Raw genomic sequence first — 19,610 nt, 5'->3', positions numbered from 1 at the left:
ATCGAAGAAATCTTCTATTGTTATCAGACATATTCTCCCCCACATGTATCGACTCTGTCCAACTCCAGTATGGCGTCCCATAAGTCCATCATCCACCGAACCTCATTCTTCGAATCTACGAATCTCTCACTCCTCCACCACTATAAACGAGATTGACAAACATTTTAGAGACAAACCGAGAACAAGACAGAGTCTCTATATACAAACCCATGCCAATTTTAGACCCTTGGCCTCATTTTTAGCAAACTCATTTCCTATAAACAAGAAAGGGACAAATTGAGAGTGTGAATCTGAGGAGTTCTTGCTTTAAAAACCCTGAAAGCTCTGAAAATTGAAAGCACTTTGCGTATACACTGACTTTTCCATCTCTTTGCGAATTTCTCTGGGTTTGGGAAATTTATTTGGTTTAAGTGAATTTCTTTGGGTTTGGAGAAGAGAAATTTCTCTGGAGAGAAGGGAAGGCCAGAGAAATTTTCTCTAGATGGCCAGAGAAAATCACAGAGATGAGTATGTGATTTAGTCAGAGAAATTTGAAAATTTCTCTGTGAAGTCACCAGAGAAATTCTCTGTGAACCAGAATTCTCTATGAAGTTCACAGAGAATTCTCTGTGAAATTTGATATTTGATTCTACAGAATTCAGGTTGTAGAGTTGGTAATAATTGTTGATTTTGCTAAATTCGACTTCACAGAGAAAATTGGTGCAGAGACTTACCTTCCCTAGACTTTCCATTGCAAATTTCTCTGGTCTTCCCTTCTCTCCAGAGAAATTTTTTTCTCTGGCCTTCTGTATATTTCCCACTCTCCATTAGAATTAGGTAAGGATAGATATACCCTGAAAAATTTGTAGATAAGTACAACAAAAATTTATTGAATTCATTCAAAGAAAATGATAGGAATTTCCCAAACAAATTGTAGAAATTCTGAATCAATATCAACAATATAGCATATTCAAACAAGATGAAGCACATTACAATTTCTCTAGAGAAAAGGGAAATTTCTCTGGAGAGAATGGAAGGCCAGAGAAATTTACAGTGGCAATTCTAGAGAATGTTAGAGAAATTGGAAAGTCCAGAGAAATTCTTCCCAGAATTTCTCTGGACCAATTTTCTCTTTGAAGTTGAATTTTCTCTGGAAGTCTAGGGAATGACTTCTTCTCTTTCTTATCTATGCTAAGGTATGGCAAAATCTTACTGTCAACCACCTCATCTTGTTGAACTTGATCTACAAAGAGCACTAGGATTAGCAAACAGAATTTTGATAGTAACCCTTTATGAAAAGATATTTGTAAGAGAACATATAAAATGCACGATGATGCAGAGTTTCCTGGATTGTGTGAATTTTCTCTGAACTATCTGAATTTTCTCTGGATGTCTAAATTTTCTCTGGACTATCTGAATTTTCTCTGGATAAAGAGAATTTCTCTGGATGTCTGGAGAGAATTTCTCTGGAAAGTCCAAAGAAATTCTCTGGACCGAATTTTCTCTGGATTGAATTTTCTCTGGATTGATGTTGAAGGACCTTAGACATTATGAAAATATTGAGTGTCCTTTATACTATAAATTCTTAATATCAGGGACCTTAAAAAAAATCCCCCTTTAAATTTTCAGTGATATTTTTGTTGACTTTATTTGACTTTAGTGATTTTTTAAAACAAAAAAGTAAAAAAAAAAATTATGCTTTTGGATTCCATTCTACTCAACTGATGGGAATAGTAAAATTTTAAAAATAATTTAGCGAGAACCATTCACCTTGCTTGTTTTTATTTTTCAAAAAATATTTTTCAAAAAATTTTACTTTTTTACTTTTTTATTTTTTGTTTTTTTTTTGTTTTTACCGAATTTTTTAAATATTTTAAGTAATTTTTTTACTTTTTAGACATACCTAACATAAATACACCTAAAAAATAAAAAAATTGTAAAAAAAATCTTTTAAAAATTCACTAAATACCAAAAATACAAAAAAATATAAGAATTCAATACATTTTTTTATATTTATTAATTTTTTAAAATATTTTTTCACAAATTTTTTACTTTTTAGATACATCTAAGTAAGGTGCATCTAAAAAAGTAAAAAAAATATTTAAAATTTAAAAAATATTCACTAAAAATAAAAAAACACGAAAAACTAAAAAAGACAATTTTTCAAAAACTTAATTCAGAAAATTCAAATCAAACACACTGATTACATTTTATTTAGAAGTCAATGTTTAAGTACCAAATGCGAAGACTCCCCTTCTTTGTGCCACTCACGTGATGTCCTTCAATATACAAAACAAAAAATAACTATACTTATGTTGTGTTTAGTTGAGAGATTTGAGGAGAGATTTAGAAAGAAAAATGGAAAAGGTAGGTGAAATGTGAAAAAAATATACCTATATTTCACATAGTTTCACACACCTTTTCCCTTTCCTTTTCCAAATCCCTCCTCAAATTCCCCCAACCAAACACACCATTAAAGTGTAGTTGATATTCAACTAATGGATAAAAATTGGGAAGGTAGTTTACTGGAAAAAAAGAAAAAAGAAAAAGATAGAAATACAAATTAAATTATCATTTATTTTATCAACTTTAACGTGTAACTATAGCAAGACTCGAAAGATAAAAATAAATTGAATTGATTTCCGTTGAAGACTACGTGTTGGAACTCCTTCAGCAGTGAGTTAGACAATTTACGGACCCATGTCAAATAAATAAAAAAACAAATAGAGGCCATTTGGAGTGAAGAATAGTAGTCATTGATAAGGCATGAATTATAACAGAATATACAGCAAAGACTTTGGTAGGAGAGAGAGAAATAAAAAGGAGCTTCCCGTATCCTCTTTATGATTATATCCTCAACAACCTTTTCCTTTTCCTGCTTGCTTGCACCCAAATGATGCCGACAATTGCATCTTCATGGCGCCATCTCTCTCTAATCCTAATCCTAATCCTAATCCTCTCATTTCTATCCACCAATGACGCCACTTCTCATCAGAAATTCAGAGAAGCCCCACAGTTCTACAACTCACCCAATTGTCCTCCTTCTTCACTTCTCACCAACATTAACAATGCAATTTGCTCCCATAATGCAGTACACGTGGCTATGACCCTCGATGCCGCCTACATCCGGGGCTCCATGGCCGCCATTCTCTCCGTCCTCCAACACTCCTCCTGCCCCGAAAACATACACTTCCACTTCGTCGCCTCCGCCACCACCAACCACCTCAACCTCACCATTTCCAATTCCTTCCCTTACTTGAATTTCATAGTTTACCACTTCGACCATGATGCCGTGGCCGGCCTCATCTCTACCTCCATCCGAGCGGCGCTCGACTGTCCTCTCAACTACGCCCGCAACTATCTCGCCGATCTCCTCCCAACCTGCGTCCGCAAAGTCGTCTACCTCGACTCCGACCTCGTCCTCGTCGACGACATTGCCAAACTCGCCGCCACGCCCCTCGGCGATTCGGCGGTTCTCGCAGCGCCGGAGTACTGCAACGCGAACTTCACGTCGTACTTTACGCCGACGTTTTGGTCGAACCCCTCTCTGTCTCTGACATTCGCGAATCGCAACGCTTGTTACTTCAACACGGGCGTGATGGTTATCGATCTCGAGCGATGGAGAGACGGAGACTACACGACCAAGATCGTCGAATGGATGGAATTGCAGAAGAGGATGAGGATCTACGAGCTGGGTTCGTTGCCGCCTTTTTTGCTGGTTTTTGGCGGGAACATTGCTCCTGTGGATCATAGATGGAACCAACACGGTCTCGGCGGTGATAATTTCCGGGGACTTTGCAGAGATTTGCATCTGGGTCCGGTCAGCCTTTTGCACTGGAGTGGGAAGGGGAAGCCGTGGGCGAGACTCGACGCAGGTCGGCCGTGTCCTTTGGATGCTCTCTGGACACCTTATGATCTGTTACAAACAACATATGCTCTTGACTCTTGAGGTACATAGTCAAATACATAAATTAAGGTTTAGAAACACTTTTTTCTTAAATTGTATTTTTTGATAATTCAGTTTGTAAGTGTTTGTTGTTTTTGAATTTGCAGATGTTTAGCAAAGAGACGAGATATATAAGGCTACAGATAGATGATCATTCTCTGTTGTGTCGTTGAATACCGTTTTCCACATAGTAGATGGAAGTAAAACAAACATGGCACGGTGGTGAGTGAAAGTGGTCTGTAGATTGCACAGTTAACAACAGATCGCATAATATAAAGTTTCTATTTTAGTATTTTTTACTCTTCCCCATGTCTATATCTGAGAACAGCAAATTACAGTTACACTTACTCAACATAAGATAAGGTGATCTGTTCATATTTCTTCATGTTTTGATCCGCAACTGTTTTTTTTTTTTTAACTTACACGTAATAATATATAAAAAAATGTTCATAAACACAGAAACTGATTACACATTCGAATACAACCTCTCACATTAGTCGTGTTTATGTTTTCGTGAGTCCCAAGGGAGATTATTGTATTTGATTTTGTGATTGGTTTCTATTCAAATGGAAGAATCTTAAAACAAATGACTGGGAAAAAGAATATATCCTAAATGTCTGGAGCATACATATGAACTCTTTATTTTGTGATTTAATTTTTTAATTTAATTCTCTACAATTAAACTTTCTCTTTCTTTTTAACTTGCAATTGCGAATACAATTAGTTTAACAATACAAAAATAGCACAAAATAAGAAGCGGAAAAGCAGATGGATGAAGAATTTTACAAAATTTATTGTTAGGACTTACTTCTGAAAATTATGTTCATCAATATATTTAGGGTAAATTACAATTACACTCTCTGAAATTTGCTTAAAATACGAATTACCTCTGTGGTTTGAAAAATTACAAATATCTCCCTATCATAATTTTTATTTAACAGAATTAATTGAAAAAGTAAAATTTTTTACTGTTCACCTATACAATAATAAAATTATCTGAATTATTAATTAAAATAAAATTTTAACATTATTAAAAGCTGTTAATTAACTAAATGATTTATTAATAAAATGACCTACTTGTTATGAAATTAGAAATTTTAGAGGACATAATGTAATTTCTAAAACTATAGGGGATAATTTGTAATTTAAGTAAATTTCAAGGGATGTGTTTGTAATTTACCCATAAATTTATTTGTGTGATTTATTTGATTTTTGTATTCAAAAGCTTATTAGTGAATGTATACTACGAAATTGTTACTATCAAATACACATGAGAGGGTTGCTTTTCGTCTTTGTCAATATAAGTTTTCAATAGAGGGAAATAGATTGACAAATATTTCGTATCTCATTATGATTTGATTTTGGGAGCTTTTTCTTTCTTTGTTTGGCTTTGGCCAAACATCACTTTGTAGGTTTTGACCAAATTATGAATCTTGCAATAAATTAAGTTACTAATTTTATTTTATTTTTTAGATGAGGAAAGCTACCAAATTTTGTTGGTGGATTCTTTAGGTTCAATTCATGGTAGATAATAAGGTTGTCAATCCACTACTGTGAACATTTGTCAATTCTCTCCAATTACGTTGTTGCAACGATGGTTTTTTTTTTTTCCCTATTATATATATATATATATATATATATATAAATTTTAGTAATTACATAATACTTATTAAAAAATATTCAATAAAGTTGTGATTAGAAACTGTTTTTAAGAACCACAACCGAAAAAGGTTTAGTCTCATTGTTTATTTTAAGTCTTTTTCGGAATCTTAGTGAAATTCTTTGTGGTTTTAGTTGAGTTTCATGTGTGATTAAGTATGAGATCATTTGGCTCAAAGGCGTATAGCTTGAATCATGATTGTCTAGAGTGATTTTTCATAAAGTGTTTTTAGAGTAATTTTCTAAATGATTTAGAACTAATTCTGACAAAATTGGGGATATCTAATTATTTGACCTTCCAAGCTCTCAAAATTTAATCTTATTACTTTACAATCACTTTACGAAAAATCACTCTAGAGGATCCTGACTCTTATTTTGAAGCAACATGTTTTGAGTTCAAGTCTCCTTAAGTTTGCTCGATATATGCTTTATAAATATTTTATGGTTTTAGAAATAACGATAAAAAGATAAGAAGATTACTCTGATGAGAAAATTGCATATGATGGCATATGAGAAAATTGCATATGACATGTGAAAATCATTTGATCTTCAACGTCTCTGATGGATGGTTGAGCCCATGTGTGCTTAACCTTATTGTAATTTGTTTGTACACTCTTGTCTTACATATTCTGTGCTATAAAAAAAATGCAATACAATTTAGATTTGGTATGTCACAACAGCAGTGCAATAGCTAAGCATTATATAAGGACTTTTAAAATATATAGTTGAGCTTGCTTATCGCATCAACCTCATACAATGCATCCAATTTTAATATCCTCACCTCATGTAACGTCATTTTATATGCATTTTCTTTGTTTGCTGCTTAATGAAAAAAATACGACAAATTACATTTATAATCTCTGCAGTTTATCTTTTGTATTAATTTGGTTATTATAATTATAATTATAATTGTATTGATTGTATCATTAATTTAGTCTAATTGATAATTCTCAACATAGACTGAAATTAAGGGAAAAATAATTTATTCACTTTTCTCATAATGATTAAAGAGTTGACGTTCAATTTAAAATATTTTGGTACTTTTCAATGGATCCTTTTACCTTTAATTTCCGTTCAATTTCTTATCTTAACGTACTTTATCAATTAGACTAAATTGATATAATTTGAAAATTTTAAAAATTAAATTGATACAATTGAAACTACAATAATCAAATTAACAACAAAGACAAATTACAAGAACTAAAGATATTATTATATCTAGAAAAAATGTAAAAAATAATAAAAAGGGGCAGATTTTGAATATACAATGTAGACTTAAATTTAGTAGATGTAAGTTATGCCCATAATAAATCTAATAAATACATTTGAAATTATAGTTTTTTTTTTTTTTTTTTTTTTTTCCGTGTGTGATGAATATGTAAAGTTTACGAGAGGATAAGAAACGCTTTTGTGACAGCCAAAAGAACAAGAACCACATGGATACGGGAAGGGGATCCTGTCGGTGACTGATTTGGTAAGAAAATAGAAGCAAGCAACAAATGGATGCACATTTAATAATAACTGAAAACGAAAATGATAGCCGTCTAAGGTCACATGCACTTAATAATTTGGTCGACACTTAGCCCTCATGGTTACGTTAATAAATATCAGACAAATGCACATGGTGGCTTCTTAGCCATTTACATTTATGGTGACACAAAGTTAGGGAAACAATCTCTTTAAAAATTAGAATAAAATTATAGATCTTTTGTCTTCCTGTCATATATTGATTTGTTCATTATCACATGTACATGTATCACTGTACTACATATAAATTTCTAATTAATTTTCTTATTTCTTATTTATCTGATATTTTTCAATTTTTATTTTTACCTGGATATGTATGCCGATTTAAGTCTTAAAATTTGAAGGAAAAAAAAATAAAGAAAAAACTGCAAGTAGTGTGAAATCTATACGGGGCAAATATGAACAAAGAGAAATCTATGTGGGTTTGTGGAGAATCGTTTTGTCTCATAATAAATAAGGTTGCTTGGAAGTGAGATTTTCTACACACGTGTGTGGTGGCACAGGCTTCGAATGCCATGGAAACATAATTTACATCATAAAGGGGTCATTACTACCATTAGTCTCCCCATTCACTTGAATCTAGGATTGACAAAGGTTTTCATTTAAAGTCAACACATTAATATCTAAAGTTCTCACCTTTACATTTGCTCTGATAAATTTGGCGATGCTCAACTTGAATTCCAGAAAATTTTAAGGTCAATCAGTTAGTTTTGGTTTCTGTTTTTTTTTTTTTTTTTTTTTTTGTTTTCTTCTATATTATATATATATATATATATATATATGTATATATATTTTTTTTATGTCCTATCACTAAGTTAAAGGACTGTTAACCGCTTAATATTTTGTTAATCAATTATAATTTTTTAAAATAAATAATCCTATATAAATATATATAGATTTTAAGTATTATCTGGGATGATCTAAATAATTATAATTTTTTGATTATTTACGAAAATATAATAGAGATGTGACATAATTCAAAAAAGATAAAAAGATAAAATAATGTGCTAATATCTAACCTGCAAAAACAAGTTCTTATTATTGATGTGGCACTTATGGCTCTATTGAAGTGGATTCTATATTAATTTTTTTAATTTATTATTACATTACATATCAGTTACTAAGGAAAATTTAGTTTGTATATTACTTTTTCAAAAAATTAAAAAATAAAAAAAATCAACCTATTAGATCTTTATACGTGCGAACAATGGCATACATGATTATAAAATAAATAGAATAATATTATCTCAGTCATAATGGGCGAATCTAGCTAGCACTTTCAGTGGATACCCTTTTGACTAGGCCAAAAAGAAATGCTGTTTTTGTGCATTAGATTTGAAAGCAAATATGCAAAAATAGGTGAAATAAATTTCAGTACCAAGCAAGGGGTGTGCTATCTCTATCAGAGGACGGTGGAGGAAATTTTAGGTAACTTAGGATGATATTAGAAAGAAAGAAGGGATTTTTCTTGAAACCATATTAATTTTTGATCAGTAAAAAAAGAATTTTATTGATGAAGATAACATACAAGATATGGAGTTACATCAATAAAGATAAGGCAAAGAGCCAATAGTATCAAAGTGAACTCTCCTAATTCCAACTAAGTTGCCACTAGGAGAGACGCCCCATCATATGCAAGCTCAAGCCAAAGTTGGTGAGAGACCAACAAATCAAAAAAGGAAGAAACAAACAAGGAGGCCTACTGAGGCAAAGCAGCAGAGAAAAATTGACAGCAGCCACAACAGCATGCAGTTTTAACCTTAAAAGTCTTCTCCCTTAATTCCACCAGCGGACCAGCACATAGCAGAGCAACACTTAGAAGCATCAGCAGATTTAGGGGCACCAGCAGACTTCAGCAGATTTTACGTTGTGTTTGGTTGAGGGATTTGGAAAGAGAAAGGGAAAAGTTAGGTAAAATGTGAATAAAATATATTTACATTTCACCTAGTTTCACACACCTTTTCCCTTTTCCTTTCCAAATCCCTCCCCAAATCCCCCAACCAAACACAACATTAGGGAACCATTTTTCTCTAGAAAGCAATAAAATGTACAATGTGCGTTTTCATTTCATGTTACTTTGTTGTTTTCGTTCATAACATATAGAAACCTACTGCTATAGCCTGCTGATCCAAAAATGAAAACCAATCTAATCTAATCACCTATTAATGCTTCAATTCAACTTTATGTACCTCAAAAAAAAAAAAAAAAAAAAAAATCGATCATATTCCTTGAGTGCTATGAAATAATCATTAGGACTGGTAACATAAAGAGACATGCTAACAAAATTTTCATTTTAAGGTCTTGTTTGGAACTAGATTTTAAACTGCTTAAATTACATTTTAAGGATTGATTGGTTTTAAACAAGACCTCAATAACAAGCTATTCATCCTCCCAAGATTTCCTACTTTATTATCCCTAACAAAATTTACAAAGAAATGATGTAATTTTTTTAATTTATTTATAGATATTGCCTAAAATTATTAGAACTGGGTTTCTCTCCATCCCAACCCCTCCCAAAATATTAATGTAAAAGATGAAAGAAAATTTTAATTCTTCACTTGCAGAGTAGGGATTTCTATTTTGGAAGGACTACATTGCTTCTCAATACATTTTTTATTTATTTATTTTAAATTTATTCAGATGACGTATTTTTATTTTAATTTTTCTAACACTATAGGTTACAACTGTGTAGATCTCTATTCATGCATACCATGCAAAGATATGATAGATTATGACACAGCTAACAAATTTCCTTCCAGCCTTTTAAGAAAACTATATGTAAGAAGAATTATTAATTATTATTTTCTTAGCTAAGAACTGGGTAGTTTTTTTTTGGGGTTCCGCTAATGCAGCATTTAGCCAGGGATTGTTTGGGCCAAGGTCATTGGCAGCCCACTATAAATCCGAATTAAGCCCAATCCAGAAGGAGCGGGCCTGAAAATAGGCATTCTAGTTTGGGGTAATATGCTCCCAAATTGCATCAATTTGTTGAAGAACAAATGGTACCAAAACGTTTTCTGAACAAAGACATTAATAAGTGTTTTAGGCCCAACTTTGGGGTTTGGGCCTCCAAAATCCAAAATCCAACAAGAAGTTTCAAGACAAAAGAGCCTTATTTGTTTCCATGTAGTCTCCATGGTCTTCTCTCCCACTTGTGCTTCTCTTTCTCATGTATCTGTAGTAGATGTACTGCAATATGATCTGTCATGATGCTTGTTAAGGTGTACATTGATAAACTATGAATTAAAAAATAATATTTGGGCTGCAAAAGCATTTGAGTTGGGCCTGGTTTTGTTCCGACTTTTTTAGGATGGCAAAAATCAATTTATTGTCGTCTTATTTGGACTTTTTCAAATTTTTTTTTTTTAAATATTTTTTTGGGTCTCTTTGCCTAAATATAAAAAGCTCAATTATATTTGAGTCCAAATAAGACAAAAATAAACTAATTTTTCTAGTCCTTTTTAGGCGGACTTGAGCAAGAAGATCAGCAAGAGGATACAAATAAGTCGAGAAGCACACAAACAACAGCATCCAGCAACCAGGGCATATTGGCTTTAATTTTGTCCCATTCACTTGTTCTTACTAAAATACTGCATTAATTGAAAAACATTAGAGGGTGAGAGTATAGCACAAGATCTTTTGTTCTCAAATTTCTTTGTGTTTCACGTCTCAATATACTATATGTTCATAACCATTAGATCATAAGTACTAATTTTCAAAGAATGAAACTGTTGAGAAACAAATGAATTTAAAAATAGAGAGTTTTTAGTGAGAAGAGAAGGACAGATCACCTTGCCACATAAGCAGCATTGGCAACTAGTGCGAAGAAGAACATGAGTGGATTCAATCCCTATATGATTTTTTAGACAAGATCTTAGCTTCATTGGATTAATTAGAGAATATTAATAAGAGAATGAATAATGCTTCAATTATAATCCAAAAGTAAAAAGAGTCACCTCCACACTTCCTCTTTTAATCTGGTCGATGAAAAAACCAAGATTCATTAGACACAAAACATATAATTCAATAAATAAAAAAATAAAGCAAAAAATATTTCAATTGCAACTTACATTTAACCAAATTTGAGGGATTCGACCACCCATGTATATAGCAGCCATCATCCACCCCAACCATTGCCCATAGACGTTGTTCTCCATGCTTTGTTCCTGCTAAATATAAGTAACTTAGTTAGAATCTTGGGATTCAAAATCAATGAACTTTGTGGAGTCACTCTTACTTGTAAGAGTCTCCTCCCACTTAATCCCATGTATACTTGCTTCAAGGCCTTACTTCCTTGAGGTAAGCTTACTGATGTAGCAAGGAATGCTCCCCAACCAGCCTGTAAAAAAAATACAAGTGGGCTGCTATGGGTCATCTGTAAATTTTCACCATTTTATTTCATGGTTAATTATACATGCCACAATTGTAATGTGTAGGTTAAACCATAATTAGACAATTTGAATGCAGCTATGATATCCTGTTTTGATTGACGCATGTTATCACCATTCACTAACATGTTACATGCAACACATAATTAATGTGGCAATTACTAAATTATTGTGAAAAAAAATATTAAAAGTATAGTTCACCTTGATATGTGATTTTATTATTGTCACTATGCTCAAGGTAAAAATATTTGCGACCAATTTTCAGTGAAACATATCATTTTGCAAAAAGATGCCCGAGATTAAGGTGATTTCTTATCTAAAACATGACTAATTGGGTTAATTACATTTATCATCATTACAATTTTAATGTAACAAATTTGGTGCATGGAGGGGATGAGAAACAAGAAATGAGAAGGTGACTCACAGGTCGTGGGATTGGCTTAGGTTGGGTAACAGATATATTGGATGAGGATAGAAATGACACGTCATCATCTGATGAATGGTCATCTGTATATCCCATTGCTGAAGGACCACTTCTAGCTGCCCTTAGATAAGACCAAGTTGGTGGTGTGCTGCTTCCAGCCAGAGATCTGGCGGACCTGCCAAAATAAAAACATAAAGTTTATTCTTTTTTTTTTTTTTTTTTGTTGTTTCTTCAATTATCCAAATAGCACAAAAAAAATGGTGCAGTAAATAAATATATTACGTGTAGTAAAATTTTCTATGGGACTGAGCTATGGGGCCACCAGGTATTGGAATTCCTGATTCATCTGCTGGCTTAGGAGACTTCGAAGGTTCTTTCTCTTCTTCAACCTTAGAAAAACATAATTTGTTAGAGAATTCAAACTATAAAACTACAGATTTTCTGTGTTGCAATTAGGGGTGGGCAGACATTGACGCTGTGTTTGGTTAGGAGATTTGAAAAGGAAAAAGAAAAAGGTGTGTGAAATTAAGTAAAATGCGATACCTCCATTTCACCTAACTTTTTTCTTTTTCTTTTCAAATCTCTCTCAGACCTCTCAACCAAACACAGTATGAAGATGCACGGTTTGATTCTGAGCTTAAAAAATGACTAATTTGGCTAGATCAACTTGGTTTTTGGGTGAGAATAAAAATGACATGAGAATCAATCATATGTACATTTTACACAATTTTTTTATATATAATTCCAATTTACATATTACTCCATAAGATTGTAAGCATTGAACCCAAAATCAATTTGCATAGGCGGAGTGACTTCTAGATTATAAGCACCAAATTTGGATGAGCTAGAGAGAACAAGTCAATAATCATCCTTGTAATAAAATTCAGTCATCAACAATTTCACTTTACAAAAAAAAAAATATATATATATATATATATATATATATATATATTATTTCATAACAAGTATTTAAAAATTTTGAAATTAGTAAAAAAAAGCAATGTTTCAACCTGAATCAACTCAAATTAAAACAAATGATGTTTGATTCCGAATGATGGTCAGTTCAATTCTGGATGAAATAACTTAAAAAATTTGTGAAGGCTGATTCAATTTTGTATTTTGACTCTAACGCGAACCAACTCAATCCATGTCCAGCCCTATTTGCCAAGTATGTATTATTAATAATAATAAAGAAGGTATAAGTTGCATAAAGAAAATGAAAATAGTACCCGTTGTTGACTATGCCTAATCTGTCGGCACTTCCACCAGCTATAGAAGTGATCATAGTAAATGGTTTGCAACACCAGTACTACCGTACTTGCCGTGTACAGCTGTAAAATATTTACAAATGCCCACTTCAATTTCAAGTACATGTCCAAAAAAATAAAAGATGATATAGAAATTGAATCGAATGTTTATCTATGAACAATTATTTATTTATTATTTGAACTTATCTGCTATACTTGAGTCGGTTAGCAATTCTACAATCTAACACAGAAAATGAGAAGCAAGGAGGAAAGTGGTAATACCAGTGCTGTGTAGTACTGAGTCGGCAACTGCAACCACAACATAAAAGTTAGTAATTTCACAGACAGATAGATAGAGACAGAGAAAGTTTTAATGAAGATGCAGAAGCATGATTTACACTTTTACACAAAGCGTTACAGCTCTGAGTGGTGAGACCACCACTTTTATTTATTTAAGTTTTAGAAATTTTCTGCAAAAATTAACTGTACTATTTTTTCCTAATTTTGAGTTAAAAACTAACAGGAACATATATTATATATACCGTTGCAGGCTCGAGAAGGCAACCCACTAGATTGAAAATGTCACTGCATCAAAAAGAAAAATACAACCAAAGTTAATTTTGCAACGTTGTGTTTAGTTGAGAGATTTAAAAAAAAAAATAAAAAGGAAAAGAGAAAATGTAAGTAAAATATAAATAAAATATATTATATTTTATCTAATTTTACACACCTTCTCTTTTTTCGTTTTCAAATTTCTCTCAAAATTTTCTTTCTAAACACAACGTAAGAGTTGATTGGTAAACAGCATAAAATAAAAAATTATAAAAAAAAAAAAGAGAGAGACGGCAAAGGGCCCAAATCTGCCCACCAAACACAAGCAAGGATCCCCTCCTTTCTTTCTCTACTTCACTCCTTCCTCCCTCCTTACAATGGACAAGATTCATCTTAAAGAAATTCAATGGTTTAGATCATTCTAAAAAAAATTACTTTTTAACTTTTAATTTTTTTTAATAAAATGATTTGAGTTGTTAGATTATTTTTAAATAAATCTTAACTATTGTAAGGAAGGAATTAGGTAGAGATCAGAACGAGCGAATCCTTGCTCACCAAACACATCTCAAGAGTTTGATTTGTAATTAGCATAAAATAAAAAATTATATATAGAGAGAGAGAGAGAAAGAAAGCAAAGGGGACGTCAGGAGTCAAATCAGGAAGCTAGCACTTGCTATTTATTTTGTAAGAGTGGAGAGGCAAACTCTTACCGCTAATTTAGAGTTGGAATTCCCTCTTTGCAACTCTTCTTTATAATTCTTCTTGCAGTGGCTAAGATTAGTTGTTGCAACATTTAATGGTTGATTTTAATTTCTTTAACAGCTGATCTCAGTTGTTGCCCAACAACTGAGTCGTTGCAAGGAAGATCGCAAGGAAGAGTTGTAAGGAGGGGATCTGGACTCGCTAATTTAACCATTAACGATTTTCGTCGATAAAAAAAAATTAAAAATAAAATAAAATAAAAAGGCAAAGGAGAAGCAACGAACCCGGCAATCCAAGTGAGGAGAAACAAAAGAGAGACACCATGGCTGGACTTAGTGCGGAAGTTGGTGATAATCTGTGGGATTTCTGCAACTCCCCAACACACCAGACTGACCATCCCAAAACCGAAAGATAACTCATCGTTGAGATTACATAGGCAATCCATGAAGTACTTCTCAACCCGCCATACACAAGGCTTCTTCTCCTTCACACAATATGCAACTAAATTCCCCAAGGCCTTCATATCTCTCTCTCTCTCTCTCTAATGAGCAAGTGTGTGTTGACGCCGGAGTTTACAAGGTTGAGATAATTTGCAAGTAGAGAACTTGTTAGAGGTTTTAAAGGATGGATCTCTATGGCATCAAGGCTGTGGTGGTCAAGTATAAGGATGGTGTTTTGCTCATATATATACTGGGCTTCGTACAAGAGTATTCAAGAGCTAAAACTCTTGTTGTCCGTACTCAAGTAGATAAGGTGAGGAGAATATATCACGCTTGTTCCGCATTGGAAGTATGTGTATCAAGTGTGAGGGGTGGATTATAATTTATATCGATAATCTTAGAAATATTAGTTATTGTATCATAAATTGAAAATTGTTACAGTCTATTGTATGTCAATATTGCCTTAGAAACTACCCAAAACAAATGCACCTAGGTGCATATATGATATGCATCTTATCACAAAATGTATAATCTCATTACAAATTGACTTAATAAAAATAATATAACCAAGCAACAAACTTTTACAATATCGCATAACAAAAATATCATAACCAAGCCATAAATTTTTACATCAATTTCAAAATTTAAAATATTTTATTACGCTAATTTTTTATTAGATTAGATACTTTGTAATTAATATTATAAAATTTTATGATGAAATTATATATTTTTATGATAAAGTGCACCTAACCATAAATTTCCCATTCGCAAAATTGAAAAAACTACACAAAATACATTAACAAATTTCAAAAACGCATGTGTGTATATATATATATATATAAACCGCCCCTACATCAATATGGGATTAGTACTAAAATTTATTGGTCAGTCTTCAGGTATTGCCATGTGGTGTTGCACATGTGTTTTGATTGGTGGAGATATATGATTCATGATTTTATATTGAGTAATTAAGAAAAATAATAAGATATGAGGGTTTATGATTGGTTAGAAATATAATTACATAGTATCCCTGGGCAACCCAATAATAATAATAATAATAATAAATTTTTTTTTTTTCTTCTGTGTGATCAAAAGAACCAAACTTTATTTCATAAAAGTTACTTGGATATACAAGGTGGGATAGCCATCCCACTATTGTCATTGCATACAAAAATCTCTAAAAGACGAGATGATTACAAGAGAACTATGTTTATTAGAGAGAGCAAAGTTAACTAGTTGGTCAGCTACTTTGTTTGCCTCACCATACACATGCAAAAGAGACATTTTTGTTTAGTACGCTACAAAGTATACTCCCACAAATTCTAAATTTTAAACCCTAAATTCTAAACTATGAATTATTTGTGCTCTTCAGCTTTTTTAGATGTTATTCAATTATTAGGTCATTTAACCCTTCTGCTAAGGCGCCAATAAAATTTTAAAAAATTCTTATTGTCTAAAGTCTCAATGTTGTAACGGTACAATAAAATATGGCCCTATTTTTATATCTTGCTTGATGTCTTAAAAAATCTTGAATAACTGCTACTGATCTTTTTATTACAATTAGAATTGGTTGTTTAACTAAACAGAGGTGTGTGAGAGAGAGAGAGGGGGGGAGAGAGAGGATGGCTGCAGAGAGTGGTTGGAAGCCTGTGTTTAGGAAAAAACAATTTGAGTTCATGGAGGCTGAAATATGGACAGCTATAAAAAAAAGTGTGATGGAAAAAAAGTACCTGACCCATATGGTTTTAACATGGCCTCTTTTCAAAAGGGTTAGAAGTTCATGAAAAATGATATTATGAAGTTTATGCATGAGTTTCACAAAAACAGCAAGTTGGGGTATGGAGTGAATTGTTCGTTTATCACTTTGATTCCTAAAAAAACAACCCTGAATCCATTGTTGATTACAGACCAATCAGTTTGGTAAATTCTCTTTACAAGGTGTTGTTTAAAGTGTTAGCAATCAAAATTGTGCTGCCCCAAGTCATTGATAAGGTCTAGTCTGCTTTCTTGGGAGGAAGAAGTATCTTAGATGGAGTGTTAATTGCAAATGAGGTTGTGGATTGGTAAAAGATGTCCAAGAGGAAGGTTCTGATCCTAAAACTAGACTTTGAAAAAGCCTATGACTCAGTCAACTGGAATTTCCTGTTGGAGATGCTAGCAAGTTTCGGATTTGGTCCAACATGGTTAAGTTGGGCAAAGGAGTGTTTGGCCTAATGGTTCTCCCACGGCTGAGTCCTTTCCCCAAAGAGGTCTGAGGCAAGGAGATCCACTTCCCCCATTCTTATTGAACATAATCGCTGAAGGGTTAAATGTATTGCTGCCAAGAGCAAAGTATGAAGTGATAATTAAAGAAGTGTCTGTGGGATCCCCCGGGTGCAATGTTTCTCACATTCAATTTGCAGACGATACTGTTATCTTTTGTGAAGCAGAGTGGAGTGAAATCATTACTATTAAAAGAGTATTGAGATGCTTCAAAGTGGCCTATGGATTAAGGATTAACTTTCATAAAAGTGTTGTTTGCAGAATTGGTATGGACTAGGTTTTGGTCTCTGAGTTTGCTTAGTCTTAGTCAGAAACTCCCTTTGAAGTACCTTGGATAGCCATTAGGAGCCAACCCACGCAGGAAACAAACTTGGAAGCCAGTGATAGAAATCATAACTATTAAAAGAGTGAAATGAAATCATTGCTATTAAAAGAGTATTGAGATGCTTCGAAGTGGTCTCTGGATTAAGGATTAACTTTCATAAAAGTGTTGTTTGCAGAATTGGTATGGACGAGGTTTTGGTCTCTGAGTTTGTTTCTAAACTCAAATGTCTTAGTCAGGAACTTCCTTTGAAGTACATTGGATTGCCATTAGGAGCCAACCTATGCAGGAAACAAACTTGGAAGCCAGTGATTGATAGCTTCAAAAAAAGTTGACTGGTTGGAAAAGGAAATTATTACCTTTTGCTAATAGAGTTGTCTTTATTAGATCTGTAATAACCTCTCTACCTACTTATTATATGTTAATGTTTAAAATTCCTGAGTGTGTTGCCAAGGAGTTGGATAGGTTACAAGCATCTTTCCTGTGGGGAACATGGAAACAAGAAATAAAGTTCATTTGGTTAAGTGGAAAGAGGTCATATTGAGCAAAAATAAAAAGGGTGTTGGCATTAGAGATGTCAGGCTTGCTAATCAATGTATGTTGGTTAAATGGTGGCAGAGGTTTGCATTGGAGAATGATGCATTGTGGAAACAAATTATTCATAACAAGTATGGAGCGTCAGGTGGAAGATAGATGTCATTTCTTCCAGATATTGTCACAGTATCTTCTGTTTGATGGGACATCCTGAATGTGGCTTAGCCTAATTCAAGGATGTATAATTTTTATGTAGAAAATGTGGAAATTAGGATAGGTGATGGAAATAGGATAATTTTTTTAGTTGATAATTGGAGGGGTGAATCATGTCTCAAACATGAGTTCCCTAGGTTGTTTCAACTCTACTTAGATAAGGACATCTCTTTGAATAGGCAGCTTTCAAGTAAGATTAGCCATAACGGGCAGTTCTTTAGATTTAGAAGATCTCTGTATGCTTGGGAGGAGGAGAAGCCAGAACAACTCCAAAATCTATTAGGAGCAGGGCTATGCGTGATCATGAACCAGGTGGACACCTTATGTTGGAAGACAGATCAATCTAGTGGATTCAAGGTAAGTAATGCCTATACATGGTATGACGCATCATCAGGGTCAATGATGGATACTCTGTCCCTCATTTGGAACAATTTTTCTCCAACAAAAGCTAAGTTTATATTGTGGCTAACATGGAGAGACAGGCTTAAAACATCAGATTTCCTGTATAAAATTGGGATGCTAAGGAACAATGCGGATTTATCTTGTGTTTTGTGTAAAGCAAAGCCAGAATCTTTGAATCATATTTTGTTATGGTGCTTATTTGTGTGACAGGTATGGTTAAGTGTAATTGATTGGTGGGGGTTATGTTAGGTAATGCCAGGGTCTGTTAATTGCTTGTTACAATGGTGGATGTGTTGGAAGTTCAGAAAGAATGTGAGGCATGTTTGGAGAGCGCTACTAGTTGCTGTGATTTGGTCTGTGTGGTTATATAGGTATGATTGCATCTTTTATGGTACCCAACCAATGATTGAGGTACTGTGTGAGATAATCAAAGTTAGGATGACGCTTTGGATAAAAGCTCATGATATTGGTTGCAACTATTCTGTTAATGAAATTGTACGGAGCTTTCAGCAGGCAAAGAGGTGTATCTGATATTTGTTTTCTTATTTAAGAAGGCAACCCAAGAGGAGGGGTGAATTAGGTAATTAAAAATTTGGTCCATAAATAAATTTGCAAAGACTAGGTGATTAAAAGCAGATGACAATAATGAATGCACAAAAAATAAAATGAAGGGAAAGAAGAGCTTGACACAAGGATTTATAGTGGTTCAGCTTACCGGCCTACATCCACTCCTCAAGACACCTTCTTGAGAATTTCTTCACTATGAATAGATGCACCACCAAACTTCACCTAGCTTGTGAATTTTTACAAGGACATACTTCAATCTGTTGAGGACCTCTCAACTAAATGCCTCACTTTACAAGTGTGTCACTCAGAAAACAATGAACAAGAATAAGGGGTACAACTTTTATTTTTTACAAATATTCTCTCACAAAAGATGGATATGAAAGTGTAAGTTCTCAAGTAATTTAAGACTCACTCAGATATGAAAATGGAAGTACAAATGGAGTATA

At 33.1% G+C, this 19,610-nt stretch overlaps 2 protein-coding genes across 5 annotated transcripts; one reads left to right on the top strand and one right to left on the bottom strand.

Annotated features, from left to right (window-relative positions):
• The first annotated feature begins 2,657 nt into the window (after nt 1–2,657).
• LOC114270653 (putative galacturonosyltransferase-like 1) lies at nt 2,658–4,302 on the top strand. The gene is made up of 2 exons (XM_028212204.2): nt 2,658–3,929; nt 4,033–4,302. The coding sequence occupies exon 1, from the start codon at nt 2,873–2,875 to the stop codon at nt 3,926–3,928; it is 1,056 nt and encodes a 351-aa protein (XP_028068005.1). The 5' UTR covers nt 2,658–2,872; the 3' UTR covers nt 3,929; nt 4,033–4,302.
• A 5,762-nt stretch (nt 4,303–10,064) lies between these two features.
• On the bottom strand, nt 10,065–15,393 carry LOC114302398 (PQ-loop repeat family protein / transmembrane family protein). Of its 4 annotated transcripts, none has more exons than XM_028247413.2 (12): nt 14,709–15,393; nt 13,713–13,755; nt 13,453–13,479; nt 13,153–13,254; nt 12,206–12,312; nt 11,924–12,098; nt 11,349–11,450; nt 11,182–11,280; nt 11,068–11,088; nt 10,903–10,961; nt 10,611–10,701; nt 10,065–10,312 (listed from the first exon to the last, which is right to left on the bottom strand). In XM_028247413.2, the coding sequence occupies exons 1-12, from the start codon at nt 14,945–14,947 to the stop codon at nt 10,208–10,210; spliced, it is 1,170 nt and encodes a 389-aa protein (XP_028103214.2). In that variant the 5' UTR covers nt 14,948–15,393; the 3' UTR covers nt 10,065–10,207. The 4 variants fall into 4 exon arrangements, with proteins under 4 accessions (XP_028103214.2, XP_028103216.2, XP_028103217.2 ...); XM_028247415.2 differs by having other exon boundaries at nt 11,182–11,277; XM_028247416.2 differs by lacking the exon at nt 11,349–11,450.
• Between the last annotated feature and the right edge of the window lie 4,217 nt (nt 15,394–19,610).

Source organism: Camellia sinensis, chromosome 1, assembly GCF_055761805.1.
Source record: "Camellia sinensis isolate YWXY chromosome 1, ASM5576180v1, whole genome shotgun sequence".
In the NCBI taxonomy this organism is placed as follows: Eukaryota; Viridiplantae; Streptophyta; class Magnoliopsida; order Ericales; family Theaceae; genus Camellia; species Camellia sinensis.
The sequence above is the reverse complement of the archived record's forward strand: the minus strand, read 5'-3'. Positions and strand labels throughout refer to the sequence as shown.